At 39.7% G+C, this 14,353-nt stretch overlaps 1 protein-coding gene across 4 annotated transcripts in view; it reads left to right on the top strand.

Annotated features, from left to right (window-relative positions):
• The window catches only part of KDM5A (lysine demethylase 5A), a 51,784-nt gene extending 44,840 nt beyond the window's left edge, over window positions 1–6,944 (top strand). For 3 of the 4 annotated variants that reach the window (XM_062590481.1, XM_062590468.1, XM_062590491.1), the window contains 2 exons: window positions 1,605–2,015; window positions 4,168–6,944. In XM_062590481.1, coding sequence (XP_062446465.1) covers window positions 1,605–2,015; window positions 4,168–4,380 — 624 coding nt within the window. In that variant the 3' untranslated portion in view covers window positions 4,381–6,944. The remainder of the gene's footprint in view (window positions 1–1,604; window positions 2,016–4,167) is intronic. The other variant, XR_009960209.1, reaches the window with a different exon arrangement.
• Window positions 6,945–14,353: the final 7,409 nt, after the last annotated feature.

The raw sequence follows: 14,353 nt of genomic DNA, 5'->3' as shown, positions 1-14,353 counted from the left end.
CAGACAGTACAATTTCTTTTTTTTTGTATACTGTGAATATGTGCTGATTTTTTTCATTGAGCTGAGACTTGCTAAAGAATGAAGCAGGCTTATATGCTGATTCTGAGGTCCGGTCTGAATCACTTACGCCTCAGTGATGCAGTGGCTAGGTAATGTGTGCAAATGAGATGTGTGCTAAAAGAGTAAGTAAACTGTTATGATGAAGAGCAGCATTGGAACTCATCCTTCATCATCTGTCAGCTGAAGATAGGGATTACTTTTGCCCATACATGTTATAGAGTGTATGATTTTTAAAAGCGCTAATGAAGTGCACTGGAAATATATCAAAGATGATTCCTTCTTGACTTTTTTTGTAGTGTATTGTAACATAAGATAGAGATTACATGCTGAACAGTGTAGTTAGACAAGCATTTTGATCAGTAGTCTCATTCTCAGGGTGCCAGCTATATATGATGGATTTGTAAGAGGTATCACTGAAGTGCTATCGGATAGGATGGTAGTATAAGGTGGACCATGCCCCCAGAAAATGACTACATTACCATGTTTTGAATCAAGTACATCACATTACACTTCATAAGGTTAACACTCTTAATACAATGGTTTTGGCTTGGAATTCATTGAAAAACAGCACTTCAAAAAATAGCATGCCACATTGTTATATTAATAGATAAGTTTTTGGAGCGGGGGGAACACACATTTTTGGTTAACCCTTAGGCCAAAAATACTCATTTTGGATTGAATACATTTCTGTTTACTTGCAAAATAAGTAGGCTTTTGTAAAATAAACTTCAGTGGATTTGTTTTTAGGCTGAGCAGCCTTTTAAGGTAATACACAGTAAATAAAAATAAATTTTCCTTACTAGATTGCAGTATGTCCTTAACCTATTAATAGTAAGGTTAATGTATATAGCTGGACTGACTGAAATCGAAACGGTCCTGTTTCGAACCAAGGAGCTGTACCAAGGAGCTTCAGATATAAATATGATTTGTCCTTGTGAATGCTACCTGCAGTGACAGTTTGCCAATTTTAAATTCTACTTCTGATTTGAATCTAATGACGCTAGGATATTTGGAACGTTTGTCAGCTTTGGAGCCACTCATGTAATGGATCTATTACTTTCTTCTCTTGCTTGACTTCATTTTTAAGAATTCACTGGTTGCTCTCTCTTAATCTCCAAAATAGCAATTGCTTTTTCTGAAAAATAATTACAAGCAAGAGTGACCTAGAATGAGAAGGAAGCAAGGACATCTAACAAATGATGATCTTCTTAACTTCTAATAAAAAGGGATGTGAGAAGGGAGTTGGAGTACGAGCTTATTAAGCTTCCTTCTGTTTGCAGTTCTTTATTTTTTCCATTAACCATTTTTGATTCAGCAAACTTTCAAGTAGTTAATATCACTTATGATATTTTTTCTAACATGGTGATAATAAAGTCAAGCTCTTTTTAATTTAGAATTCATAAATGTGTTGTTGGATAAGTTTCTTCATACCATGCCAGGGGAATGATAGAGGTAAGTACATCTCTCAAAACTGCAGGTTTATGGTATATGGAAATTTGTATTTGGGGAAAAAAACACCATTTTTTTTCACTCTGTCTATGAAGGATGACAGCATGGATGAAAAACCACTGAAAATGAGAGGGAGAGACTCTTCTGAGAGGAAACGGAAACGAAAGCTGGAGAGAGCAGAGCAGTTCTTTGGTGATATGAAGCAAAAATCTAAAGAGCTGAAGAAACTGGAAAAACCCAAGAAGAAGAAGCTAAAACTGAGCATGGATAAGACAAAAGAACTGAACAAGTTGGCAAAGAAATTGGCCAAAGAAGAAGAGCGGAAGAAGAAGCGAGAAAAGACGGTTGTGGCAAAGGTGGAACTAATGAAGGAAAGTACAGAGAAAAAAAGAGAGAAGAAGGTCCTAGATATTCCTTCCAAGTACGACTGGTCAGGAGCTGAGGAGTCTGATGATGAGAACGCTGTGTGTGCTGCGCAGAACTGCCAAAGGCCCTGCAAGGACAAAGTGAGTTTTGGCTTAGTTCTGTCATAAGCAATGTCATGAGAAATCAAAAACTCCAATGCAGTTTAATAATTAGGTTGAACAATATGGGGAACAAAGCAAGCATGTGATTTGAGAGAAGAATGTTAGTAGTTAAGTAGGTATGCAGATAAAGTAAATAGTGGACTATAAAATGTGCATATTCTCTTGGCTAGTTTAGGCTATGAGAAGATGATAGAAGATTAGAATCTAGGAGAAGTTATTGTATTTTGATTGGGAAGTTTAGCCTCTTCAAGCTGTGATTTTCCTCATAATTTTTCTTTCTGGCTGTGTAGAAGATAAGTTGTCTGATTCAAAGGATTAGTTCTGTGCTTCAGTAAGAATTGGTCCTGACTCCAGTTTATTTCTAAGCAGCAGTGGGATGTTCAGTGCTCTTAAATGAAATGGATCTTCCATATTTCTTGGATAAAATCTGTGAACTATGATTTTGCATACTGAGGGATCTGTGAACTGCAGTTCCTTACTTTTCTTGTGGGAGATAAATAATCAGTGTTTTTAGAGCTGATTGGACTCCTGTAAAAGAAACTTCATTTGCTTCTCTGTGGCACTGTCTTTTGTGATTGTCACCTTTTAACATAGATTAACTGATGATCAGGATAAAACTTCACAATTTTTAGAATTTTCACATTTTTAGATTTTTTTTTCCTATTTTTTTTTAAATCCCAATAACAACTGTGGGACTGGTGCTATACTGCACTTGCTTGTGCAAGAGTAGAAATAACCATAAACATCAAAGATCTTTCTGCAAAAATTGGAACATGGAGTTCAATGTTTAGATAAGTGTTAAAAGATGAGTTTAGAACTCCTAAAACTCAGGTTAGAAAACTCACTGTAAGATAAAGCCCTCATAAGATGATACTGTCTGTACCACCGTTCTTTCTAAAAAGGATGATTAGATAATATTTCTACAGGAATTGAAATAAAAGATGGAGAAGAGTGCCTTTTAAGTTTGTACTTTGGAAAGGTTATACTAAATTTGTCAAGCTTTCATAATGGAATCTGAGTGAAATTTTTAGTCATATAATGAAAGCTTTTCTTGGAGTGACTATCTTTCTGTAATATTGGGCATAGTTTTGTATATTTAACAATTGCCATACAAGTAGAAAATAAGACATGGGAACATAATGACTGAAACTGCAGTCAGTGGTGTTCGTTACAAGTCACATACTTTAAATTTTTCAGGAATAGTTTGTACAAGTTAGTCTTGAGCTGATTGTGTTGCTTTGCTTTATATTGCCACTGAAGTTATTTTTCTAATACATTTTCATTTTCTTGTTGCCCTGTAAGGCAAAATCTGAACTACAGCAGTAACAAATTTGGTAGCTCTACCAGTCCATGCCACTTAAATTAAAAATCTGTTCATTATCCTGTAGATTTCAATTTCTGCCTGCTCAATCAAATTAACATGTACTTTACCTCAGATGATTATATAAATCTGGTTCATCTTTTTTCTTTTCAAATTTTAATTTACTTGTGTCTTGCTCTACTTCTACAGCAAATTTAACTCTGAACTATTCTAGCTTAAATAGTTTGATTTTGAAGTTATAGTTTGTGTGGATTTTTGGCATTCAATGGCTAGCTATCTAGTGATAGATATAGTGATATCTATCAATATCTAGCTGGTCACTGAGGTCATGTGGTTGTTTTGTAGTCAGAAACAGTAATCAGACTCATATGTTATCTGTAATTTTGATATTAGAATAGCCACCACTTGAGTGTGCAAACTAAGGGGATATCCAAGTCAGGTTGTGAATTTGTAGAACTTCAGCTATACTGAGGTAGTTACCCTTGAGCATGCTGTTACTCTGTTTTTAAATGTGAGGTAGCATACCTGTCTTTTGAGGAAAGTAGAACATCATCTTCCTTATTAGTAGCAGTGTTTGTTACAGCTGTGATAATCTAAAGATGTGAATGGGGCAAGGTTTATTGAAAGAGTAACATTTCAATTAAACCTAAGTGGCTGGTTAAAGTAGGCTCAGGGGTATATAATTTGTGCCTAAAAGCTTTTGTGTTCTAGGTATGTCAGGTGGGTTTAATAGAAGATATTTTCTGTATAGAAACTGTGTCTGTCTCTTTCCTTTAATGTGTTGTGTGTTGCTAATCTTATCTTCTGCAGGTAGATTGGGTACAGTGTGACGGTGGCTGCGATGAGTGGTTTCATCAAGTTTGTGTTGGTGTCTCTCCAGAAATGGCTGAGAATGAAGATTACATCTGTATAAACTGTGCAAAGAAACCTATGCAGGGATCAAGTAGCCCTGCTCATGCACCACCTCCCCCTTTCTTACTAAGCTACAAACTACCAATGGAAGACCTTAAGGAGACAAGTTAGCAGCTACTTGATGTCTGGAACTCGTTGGGAAATGGACCACTGAAACCCTACAGAAAGAGAGGGTTTGAAGCTAATGTAGCCACTAAGCTTCACTTCCAAGGATGTACAGACCTGCAGCAGAGTTGGTCCCTTCCGTACAGCTGGCTTCCTTCATACAATGGGAAAGTCAAGGCACAGCGTTACCGACTCATCTATGCAGACACCACCTCGTAGAGAGCTACGGCCGATGTTCTGACTTGAGTATTTCTATCTGTGAGCATGGCTGTTGCTCTCAGAGACTGAGCAAACCTGAGGCTGTTAGATTAGACACTTCAAGGTGTTAGAAGTACATGTTGGCAGTGGAGTTGGCCTGGAATTGGTGGGTGCAGATTGGAGCTTTTAGCCCTCCAGGTTACCCTAAGAAGGTGACTTTGGAAGTTTTCTTTTGCCTCCCCATGCCAACCCAGCAAGCAGGGCAGTGTCTTGGGAGAATTAAGTTGCCTCCACATCCAGGCAGCTAACACTACATGGTAAGGATGGGAGCAAGTGGATGAATTTCTTTTAATTTCTCTTTTGTAGCTAAAGGGCAGAGGAGCTCATGATCTCAGAAATCAGAAGAGGTTCTGTTTACCGAAAAAAAAAAAAAAAAAAAAAGGAAAAAAAAAGAAAAAGAAACCCAAACCTACTCCGCTAGGCAAAAATTCTATTTTAGTGGGGCACAACTGATCTTCCTGTCCTGAGGAAGGCAAGAAAATATTGATGAAGATGTCTGTCTAGACGAGAGCTTGGGAAAAGCAGAGTGCTTCCCTTCCTCAAGGGGTGCCCTCTCCTGTTCTGGGCTTTGCTTAGAGTTCTGCACTCCTGCACATTAAAGTTGTCTCACGCAGGATGGAGCTGGCAAGGAGGTACAGCACCTGGGGCACCAGCTTCTGTGATCTGTACCCAGGGATGGGAAGGAAAGAAGACAGCCCACTTACCTCAGAGGTTACACTGACATGTGCTTCTGTGAAAAGTTTCACTCACAACTAGTTCCAGTATCACCAGGCTACAGGCATGGCCTCAAGCGATACCAGCAAGCAGTCTGCAGATACTGTTCGCAGCGCAGATTCCCTCCCTGCTGGCTTTGCTGGATGTGTACCAGTATACAATCAGCAACAGTTCTGGTTTGAAGTTGCCCCTGGCTTTGCCAGAGGACCAGAGGGCTTGGGGTCATCCTGGATGACAGTTGTTTTAGTAAATCCATTTTTAAAGAAGGACTTGTTTTTACTTTTTTCTAAATGTCTCAGACTACTGACTTGTTCTATAAATAGATTATTTTTCTTTGATTTTTTTATACTTACCACTGTTAACCAGCAGCACAGACAGAGGTTCACAAAACAAAAACCTGCCCGTGGGCTTGGGTTTTTTACTCCATTCCTTCCTTGTAGTACAAGGAATTAGCAGTTACCTTCCCCATTCTAGCCTGACCAGCTGCCTGTGTTTAAATAGGTAAATACATTTCATGTGCTACCTTTGTGTTTGGGTTTGTTCCTGTTAGTGGGGCATCTGGGCCTTAATGACTCCAGTCTGTGCTGGCTTTCTGTATGTGAATGTCTGAAGCCAGCCACCAGGCTGTCTTGTCCCCCTCTCCACTCGCTCCCCATTGTGTTTCCATTCTTCTGCAGTTCTAGGAGTGTTGTAAGTAGTGTCCAGACTTACTAGGAGCTGGATTGGGATTTAAAAAAAAAATTGACAAAAAACAAAAGTGTTCTGTCTTGACTGTTCTGTGTCCCTTCTCTTGTTCTCTAGTTTTTGGAATTTTATTTATCTGGCAGAATTATCCATCCAAAAAAAGAAAAAAGAAGCTCAGGTAGATGAACTTTACCGGTCTGTTTCATTTGTGCCTGCTACCTGGGAAGAAGAAGATATCGAAAAGAGCTAAGATGGAGGGCAGAAGATACAGGGTCCTGGGAATTTCTGAGTGCAAATTGGGCACAGACCCTTAATTCCTGCTCCTTAAAGACTAATATGGTATTAAAAGCAAAAGCAAACTGTGGTTAGGCATGTGGCTGAATGGGCGCCCTAGCAAACTTAAGAGTATTATTGTTTACTTATTTATGAAGGAGTCTATCCTATAGTTAGACATACCTTCTTTTTGCCTCTAGTTTATATATTTTTTTTCTTCTCAATGTACTTTTAGTTTTGGTAAACTGATTTAAACAGGTGTTATTTTCCTTCAAATTGATGGTACTACAGAAATGTTTTCCCTGTATGGAGTGGATAGACTGTCACAGATGTTTAATAGTTCCAGAAGTAGACTAGTTAAAGATTTCTTAAAGAATCCCAATGTTCTGTATTCTTTCATGACTCCTAGAATCCATGACATAATAGAAAAAGTATGGTTAGCATATCCTGTTAACCATTGAGCATATCCTCTTAACCATTCTTGCATACTTTGTCTTGATAAAGTCATTGTTATATGTAATTGCACCATCAACTGGAAAGAGATCTTTTAGTAAATCTGCATGAATGTTCCTGTTTCTGAGTAGATGTGGAGAATGTTACCAGTAGCACTAGTCACGATGAAAAGGAAACAAACAGCTCTAGGATGCAGTATTCAATCATTTTGCTTGTAGCAGGCTTAGAAGATGGTAAATGAAGAATTGTGCGAATAATGGAATTTGACACAGTTTTAGTAGCTTGTTTCATGCGTCCATGTTGAAAGGCTCTTTGTTACACTTTCAGAAGTACATTGTCCCACGTTCTCTAGTTATGGATGTCCCATCTGCTTTCAGGTAAGGTGTTCGTAAACTGAAAACCATTATTAGCTTTACATCTTACTGTTTAAACATTTCTTTTTAAAAGCATAATTCCTTTCAAAAGATGGTAGTATAAACACATGAATAAACGTTAACTTTTGGAAAAATCTGTAGAAATGAAGTTAGTGGTTTGAAACCCCAAAGTTACAGGTGCAATATTGTCTCCAGATCTTAAGTTTTTGAAATTTCATGAAAACAAATGAAAACAAGCAAACCAAAGTTAAGCTAAGGAATAATTTTCTTAAATGTCTACCAGAGCTGTGGGAAAAATTCTCATGTGCTTTGGATGCAACATTTCATCTTATATACACATACACACACACACACACACGTGTGTGTGTGTTTTCCTTTATGTGTCTAGAAAGATATGTCTTAATGCTATATGCTACAAAGGATACTAACCACTGTCCATGTTGTTTGTCTTCTTATGTCTGACACAAGATCAGAGAAATGACCTGAGCTGTTTTGAGGAGCAAAAAATGGCGAAGACTTAAGTTATATATTTTATCCAAACCATGTGATTTCTAGTGTTTCTTAAGCAGTACCTGAAATTAAGTAGCATTATTTGCGTAAAGATAAACTTTACTCCTGAACTTTAGTACTGCTACCTTTAGGATTTATGATTTTTGCAGAGTAGGTGTACCTGAATGCATATGCAACCTCATCATGAAAGCTTGAGGATAAGGTCACACAGGATAAGCTAACAAAAGCAGGCGTGCACTTCATCAGCCACACTGTGAAGCTTGCATAGGTGTTTTCAGTATTTATAATCATAGAATAAAACAGATGTGTATGTGTAGGGGGACCTGTGGAGGTCATCTAGGTCAACCTCTTGATCCAAGTAGGGCTTACTTTGAAAGTAGATCAAGTTTTTTGGGACTGTGTCCAATCCAGGTTTGAGCATCTCTGGCAGTGGAGATTTCAAAACCTTCCTGGGCACCTGTTCCAGTTCTGCACTATGTTCACTGCAAATATTTTGTCTGGTGTGTAGTCAGTTTCCCTTGTAGCAACTTTTCTGTTGTCTCTTTTGTGTTCAAGAAGACTCTAGATCCCTCTTCTCTGTAAGTATCCATTGTGTAGTTGATGTTCAGATGTCCTGCAGCCTTAACTTTCAGGCTGAATAAAGTCACATGTCGTGTGCTGTGGCTTTCTAACAATCTTGGTGGCCCTCTACTGGACTTGCTTCAGGTTTGCTAACACCTGTTACTGTACTGAGGAGCTGAAAATCTGACGTGGTACTCCAGATGCAGTCTTACGAGTATTGAATAGAGGGGAATGATGACTCCTTTAGGCTGCTGGCTATGCTCTTACTATGCAGGCAGATAAGTGGTCAGCCTTAAGGGTGTGCTGCTGACTGATGGTCGGTGTGTCTGCCCCACCCAAGTCCTTTTCTGCAAAAGTGCTTTTTAGCCAATGCGATCCCAGTGTGTATTGTTGCATGGGGTTATTTCCCAAGGGCAAGACTGATGAACTTTATGAATTGTCTGTCAGCTTATCACTGTAGCAAATCAAGGACACTCTAAATGGAAAGCCTGCTGTCCTGTGTTTTGGCTTGTCTTTCTCTTTCCCTCTGTCCCCTTCCATTCAGTTTGGTGTTACCTGCAAAGTTGCTGGGTTGTGTATCCCATCAGCTAGCTGAGTAAAACAAAGCAATATTGACCTCAGAATCATCCCAAGGTACTCTACCTGTGGCTGGATGCCTGCTGTACTCCAAACTATTGACTACTAAAGTTCAAGCAGAACAGTCCGCCTAGTATTTTCACTCACCTTTTAGACTGTCCATGCACTCCGTAACTGCTCATTTTGACTATAAAGATACTATAGGAGACTGCATTGAACACCTTGCAAAAGTCAAGGTAAGTATCCACTGTTTTCCCTTTGTCTGTAAGGCTCACCATCTCATCACAGAAGGGAACGAGTTTGTTCTAACACAGTGGCTGGATGTTACTGGTCACTTTCTTCATGAGCCTGGATGTTGCTGTGAGAAGAGTTTGGTCCATAATTTTCTCAGGGTTCAAGGTGAGGCCATCTGCTTCATAGTTCCATGAATCTTCCCCCTGTTCCCTCCCTCTCATTTTGAAGATGGATATGATACGCAGAAGAGTTCAGTACAATCCATCAGGAAAATGATTTTCTGTACAGAGATTTTCCTCATTGTAACATGTAAGAGTTTAAAAAACCCAAACAAGCTAGAATTGCTGCAAGATGCATATAGAGTGGTAAATGGCAGAGCCAAGCTTCTTCGAGTGCTGCTCGTACTAAACTTAATGTGAGCTAGTAAGTCAGGCCCATATATCTAGCTACAGTTCCAAGTTGGTCTAGTTGAAGTCTATGTTAATGATGGATAGACCTTTTGTACATGGTTGTTTCCACTGAAAGAAATTCGTAATACAAATGTGTATGAGCAGAGTCATCTGATCTTTGTTCTGAAAGAACCAAAAAATTCTGTAACCTTGTTTATTCAACAGGCTGTTTACTAGGCACTTGTCCAAGGATGGCTGTCGTCTTTATAGGCAATTGATAATGATGTTCTAATAAGTGTTAATTATTATTAGAGTGAGCATAACAGACTTGTAACAAAGTAAAACAAAAACTATTTGAAGATTCATCAACTGCTTACAGAAGATGCCTTGCTATCATTCTAGGTACATGTTGCATATCTCTAACAATAGTGATTCTAACTGATTAAAAGAACTTCTGTTTATTGACAATCATTATGTACATCGAAAATGAGACTAAAAAGGATGGGAAAGATTTCCCAAAGTCATTTTTGCCCAAGTCACCGTTAGTGCCTCTGTAAGAAGTTGAGAGTTTTGATCTGCTAAAAGCAAGATCTGAGGCTTCCTCTAGTTGAAAATGAAAAGCAGGAAGCTCTATCAAATCCTATCCAGCTGCAGTCACAAAGAATGTGTTTGGTCAGCCTGCCTGAGCTGAAGAGGAACTGCTTGGAGCACCAATAGTTATCAAGGAGAAGCAATAAATTCAGCCCTTATCGAAATTCTAGCCATGCTGTTTTAGAAAGGGTGATAAATGTGTAGGACAGCTGAAAACTGCGCAGTATGAGATTTAGAGCATTGAGCCTTCTGTAATGAGATGTTGTGGTACAAATGAATGTTAAGTTGCATGCTAATGGCAATGAAAGTAGTAAGGATATGTTAGAAAACAGAAATGTTTCTAAGGAGACATGCTCTGAATGCCTTTGAAACAGAAGCCCTGCTGCAATGAATAATTTTAATCCTAGATGGGTCATTGTTTCTAAATTGTAAGTTTTACAGAATGCCAAAAAATGGCCTCTGAATGTCCCCCCCCCTCAAAAAAAAAAAAAAAAAAAAAAAAAAAAAAAAACTTTAAGGCCAAGTGCCAGAGCTAACTGCTGTGGCTGTTAATAATCTGAGGGGAGCAGCTGTCTCCAAATGCACAGGTCCTGAGATGATCACAATCTCATTAGACAAAAACAGCTACTTTTAGTGAATAGGTGATGTGCCAGTGGATTGAGTGTGTATCTGGTATTTTTGAAAACTGCATGTTAGAAAGGAATGGGTGGCAGCTTATGAATTAGATAGTAAACACATAGTACAATGCCCTAAAAGGATTCTTTGCTGTTCCTGAACGTGTATGTATGTGCAGGGTATTGAAGAGTCAAGCACTAATTTCCCTAGTAGAAATGTGCTTGAGAGGATCTGTTTAGACCTTGAACCCCCAGGATTCAAGTGTATTAGAAAATTATAGAATATATGAAATTGAACAAGTAACGAAGACTTCACAACAACAGTAAGGTTGTTCACAATTTGGAAAGTGGTATGGCTCTTTCCATTGCTATGTAGATGGCTATTGTAGGAAGCTGTCAGATTCCTATTTGAAGCAGCGAGTGGGCACTTCTTCGTGTAATTCCTGTTCAAAAAGTGTGCAGAGACTGGTGGTGGCAAACTGCATGCAGAGCACCTGCAGTTTCTGCTAAAAGATCTGAAAGTCCCTTTACTCTGTTTTGTCCTAAGAAGCAACTGTTGTAGGTGCCTGTTTCTCTCCCAACTTCCTTGATCTCAAAGAGATAGAGTTGCTTCATGTGCTCTTTAATTTTAATTCTTTCAGGCCTTGGGCTTGGGAAATCCCTTCTCCAAGGTAAATGAGATCAAAAAGAGTATGACAGAGTTCTGTTTTTTGCTACTCCTCAATTATTTTCCCTTCCCAATAAGGGAAGTCTAACTTCAGACACTGCTAGGGCTGTTTGCCTACTTCCAGAGAAGGTGTAAAAAGACACAGTGCCACTGTAAAGCTTTTGCTACCTTCCAGCTCAGTATTTCCTTCCCCCACTGTGGGGAAAGCTGTCATTCCTTACCTACACACAGGAAGCATCCTCCATTCAAATTAGCGTATTTTTGCTATAGAGTCAGCCCTGGCTGGTCTCCAGCTTCTCCCAGTAAGCTGATTGCTGGGAAGAGAGAAGCTCTGCAGAGAAGTCTTCCAAGCAGCAGTGGGCTGAGGTGGAAACAGAATTAAGGACGAGTGCATCTTCTGAATACCTTTGAGAGTAGCTATGAGCTGTTAACTGTGATGTCTTGGTCAGCAAGCCATGTGGCACATCACTTAGGTTCTTCATTGCAGTTGCATGGACAAAACTTGTTCATTCTCTTTCTCTCTTATTCTTTCCTTCTGAAGTCCTTTTAGCTTTTGTAGTTCCACCTCTGTGTGCTATATCCCTGCCGTTAGCATTACTAGGTTCAGATTTGGACAGCAAAAACAGTCTATTTCCTGATTTGCTCTGGCATAAATCTGCAGCTTCTGTTTTAGCAGTAGGGAGTATGCTGCTACTGGTGTGCAGTTTGAGCTTTGCAGTAAGAAAGCTGTAAGGCAAATAAGAATATCAAAAGACCAATTCTTTCCCCTTAGATCCCAGTTACAGTGAATGCCAAGACTGAAAGGTTGGCTGACTCCTTATTTTTGACTGTTCCCCCTGTCTGGACACATCACCAGGGGTACTTGTGTCTTTTTCTCTGATCACCATGAAAACTGCACATGTGGGCTGTGGTCGGTGACTGACTTTATGAAACATTTCTAGTACTCACCAGATGATTGACAAACAGTACCTGAACTTGCAGTGGCCAGGTATTAAGTCCCAGTCATTAAAAAGTGCAGTGATGTTGCGAGCCTGTGTGGCTGACGGAAATTAGTTAACCTGTCGTGGAAATATCCTGGTATGTGTGTATTTTTTCTGACTGACCTCTTGGTGCAGCCGCTGTATGTTTTTTTTCAGATGGGCATCAATATATGAATTCGCCGTGGTAAAATTTGGTATTTAGAAGTGCCAGTCTGAGCTGCATGATCAGTGGCACCCCCTTGCCTCTCCTGGAAAAGGCTACTCTCAAGCTGTGCCAGAGAGCTGCCTACTCTGCCGCACATGGCTTTACTAATACCTGTGAACTGCCTGGGACCTGACCCGCTCTTTCATGGCTGTTCTTCCTCTCGACTAGAAGGGCTAGGCTTTTTGCCAGGCATCAGCTGGGCCTCATTTGAAGCTCAGTTATTTTCATGTCTGACAGTCACCAATATATATATATAAAAAAAATGATTACCTTCAATTATCAAAACTTGTAAATGACTCTTCACCTAAATTTTTGAGGAAAAAAAAATGTTTAACCCCAAAAGAAAGAGACTCACTACTATGATGTGTTGCAACTGGCCACCAGAACAGGAATGACTTGTAGTCAGGAGATCGCACTGAGTATGAAGCTTGCTTCGGGCAGAATCCCGTCTATCTTTGGAGATGTCTAAAGGCTCTGGACCTTTTGCTTGCGTTATGTTTCAAAGTCTCGTTGACCACTGACTTAGTTCAGTATATGTGAGGAGATCTTTTTTCTCTGCTTGTACTGGTGCTCTGTGTGTCTCTATAATAGTATGCGGCAAAGGTGTAGGCAGTCCAGAAAGGCTAAGGGTAAGAACATAGGTAAGAAGGAAAGGGAACCATTTCCTTCCTTTCCTTCTGCTGTGCCTCAAACTGGTGCCAGCTGCAGAATCGGAACAAGAGAGACGAAACATTTCTGGCAAGCAGCAGCTGGCAGCTGATGCTCTCCACAGCAGAGCTCCCCGCGGAGCCCAGCGGACCGGGCGTCGTTTAGGACCTCAGCTCTGTGATCTCGGCGGGGCTGTCTCCAAGCACAGCTTGCCTGCTCCCGCCTGCGCGCGGCGCTGACCTAAGAGCTCAGCCGCAGCATTCCTGATGCCGAGATTAGGGCTGCTTGGAATGTTTCGAAGAGATACGCCTCCTGGCAAGAAGAGCTTTTTAACGATTTAATGAATTTCTGATTTTTGGAGACTGGGAAACTTGAACCCATGTTTCACTTCTTGCTGACCTTTATGAAATGTCAAAGTCTTTCTCTTTGTCATCTCTAATTAGAGCATCATTTGTTTCAGAGAAACTTTTTTTTTTTTTTTTTTTTAACTATGTCACATTTTGTCAATAAATAGATATCTAGCTATTGGATTCCCTCCCAGATTAGAAGCTTTATATACTGAATAGTTACTAGCCCAGTAAATCTGTTAAATTAAAAAGCATCTTTTTTTCTTCTCGAGCATGTAAATAAATATGAACAGATGCTCTGAGATATTGCCTAACAAGCTGTCTGTTTAAAATGAGGTTACTTTTTTTTCTTTTTTTTTTTTTTTTTTGGAGGGAGGGGTGGTGGTGGTGGTGGAAGTGCCAGTTGAGCATGTGCAAGCCTGTTTCATCTCTGAGAAAAGCTTTTCCTTTCTCCTCCCGGAACATCCCTTTTCTAGAGAGACAGGATGCACTGACATCTAAAATCCCAGCCTCAACCCAGCTTTGGTTTCATTCTTACTGTGCAGAGTCTATTTTAGCTTTATAATCTTTGCCTGAGAGGAGCAAGACGCGCAGAACGTAAGGAAAGACCAGCATCTCCAGACTGCTATACAGTTCCTTTTCTACCCCTTCATCTACACTGTACATGATCAATATTCTGGTCTTAAGTCTCCTTTCTGGGCCACTTGAGCAATAGTGCTATCATTACCAGTCTGAAATGAAGATTTCCTATGGCATATAGTTCTTAATGCAAAAAAATGCCCTCTAATTCACTCCTTGGCTGCCACAGCTAACTGATGGGCAAGTTTTATTTTCTTGATGCAAACTATCTATTTTTGCATCATGAGATAGATAACCAGTCTTCAGAAGGGCTGTGAACCCT

Source organism: Rhea pennata, chromosome 1 (assembly GCF_028389875.1).
Source record: "Rhea pennata isolate bPtePen1 chromosome 1, bPtePen1.pri, whole genome shotgun sequence".
Taxonomy (NCBI): domain Eukaryota; kingdom Metazoa; phylum Chordata; class Aves; order Rheiformes; family Rheidae; genus Rhea; species Rhea pennata.
Note: the sequence above shows the minus strand (reverse complement) of the source record. Positions and strands in the feature narration are given on the sequence as shown.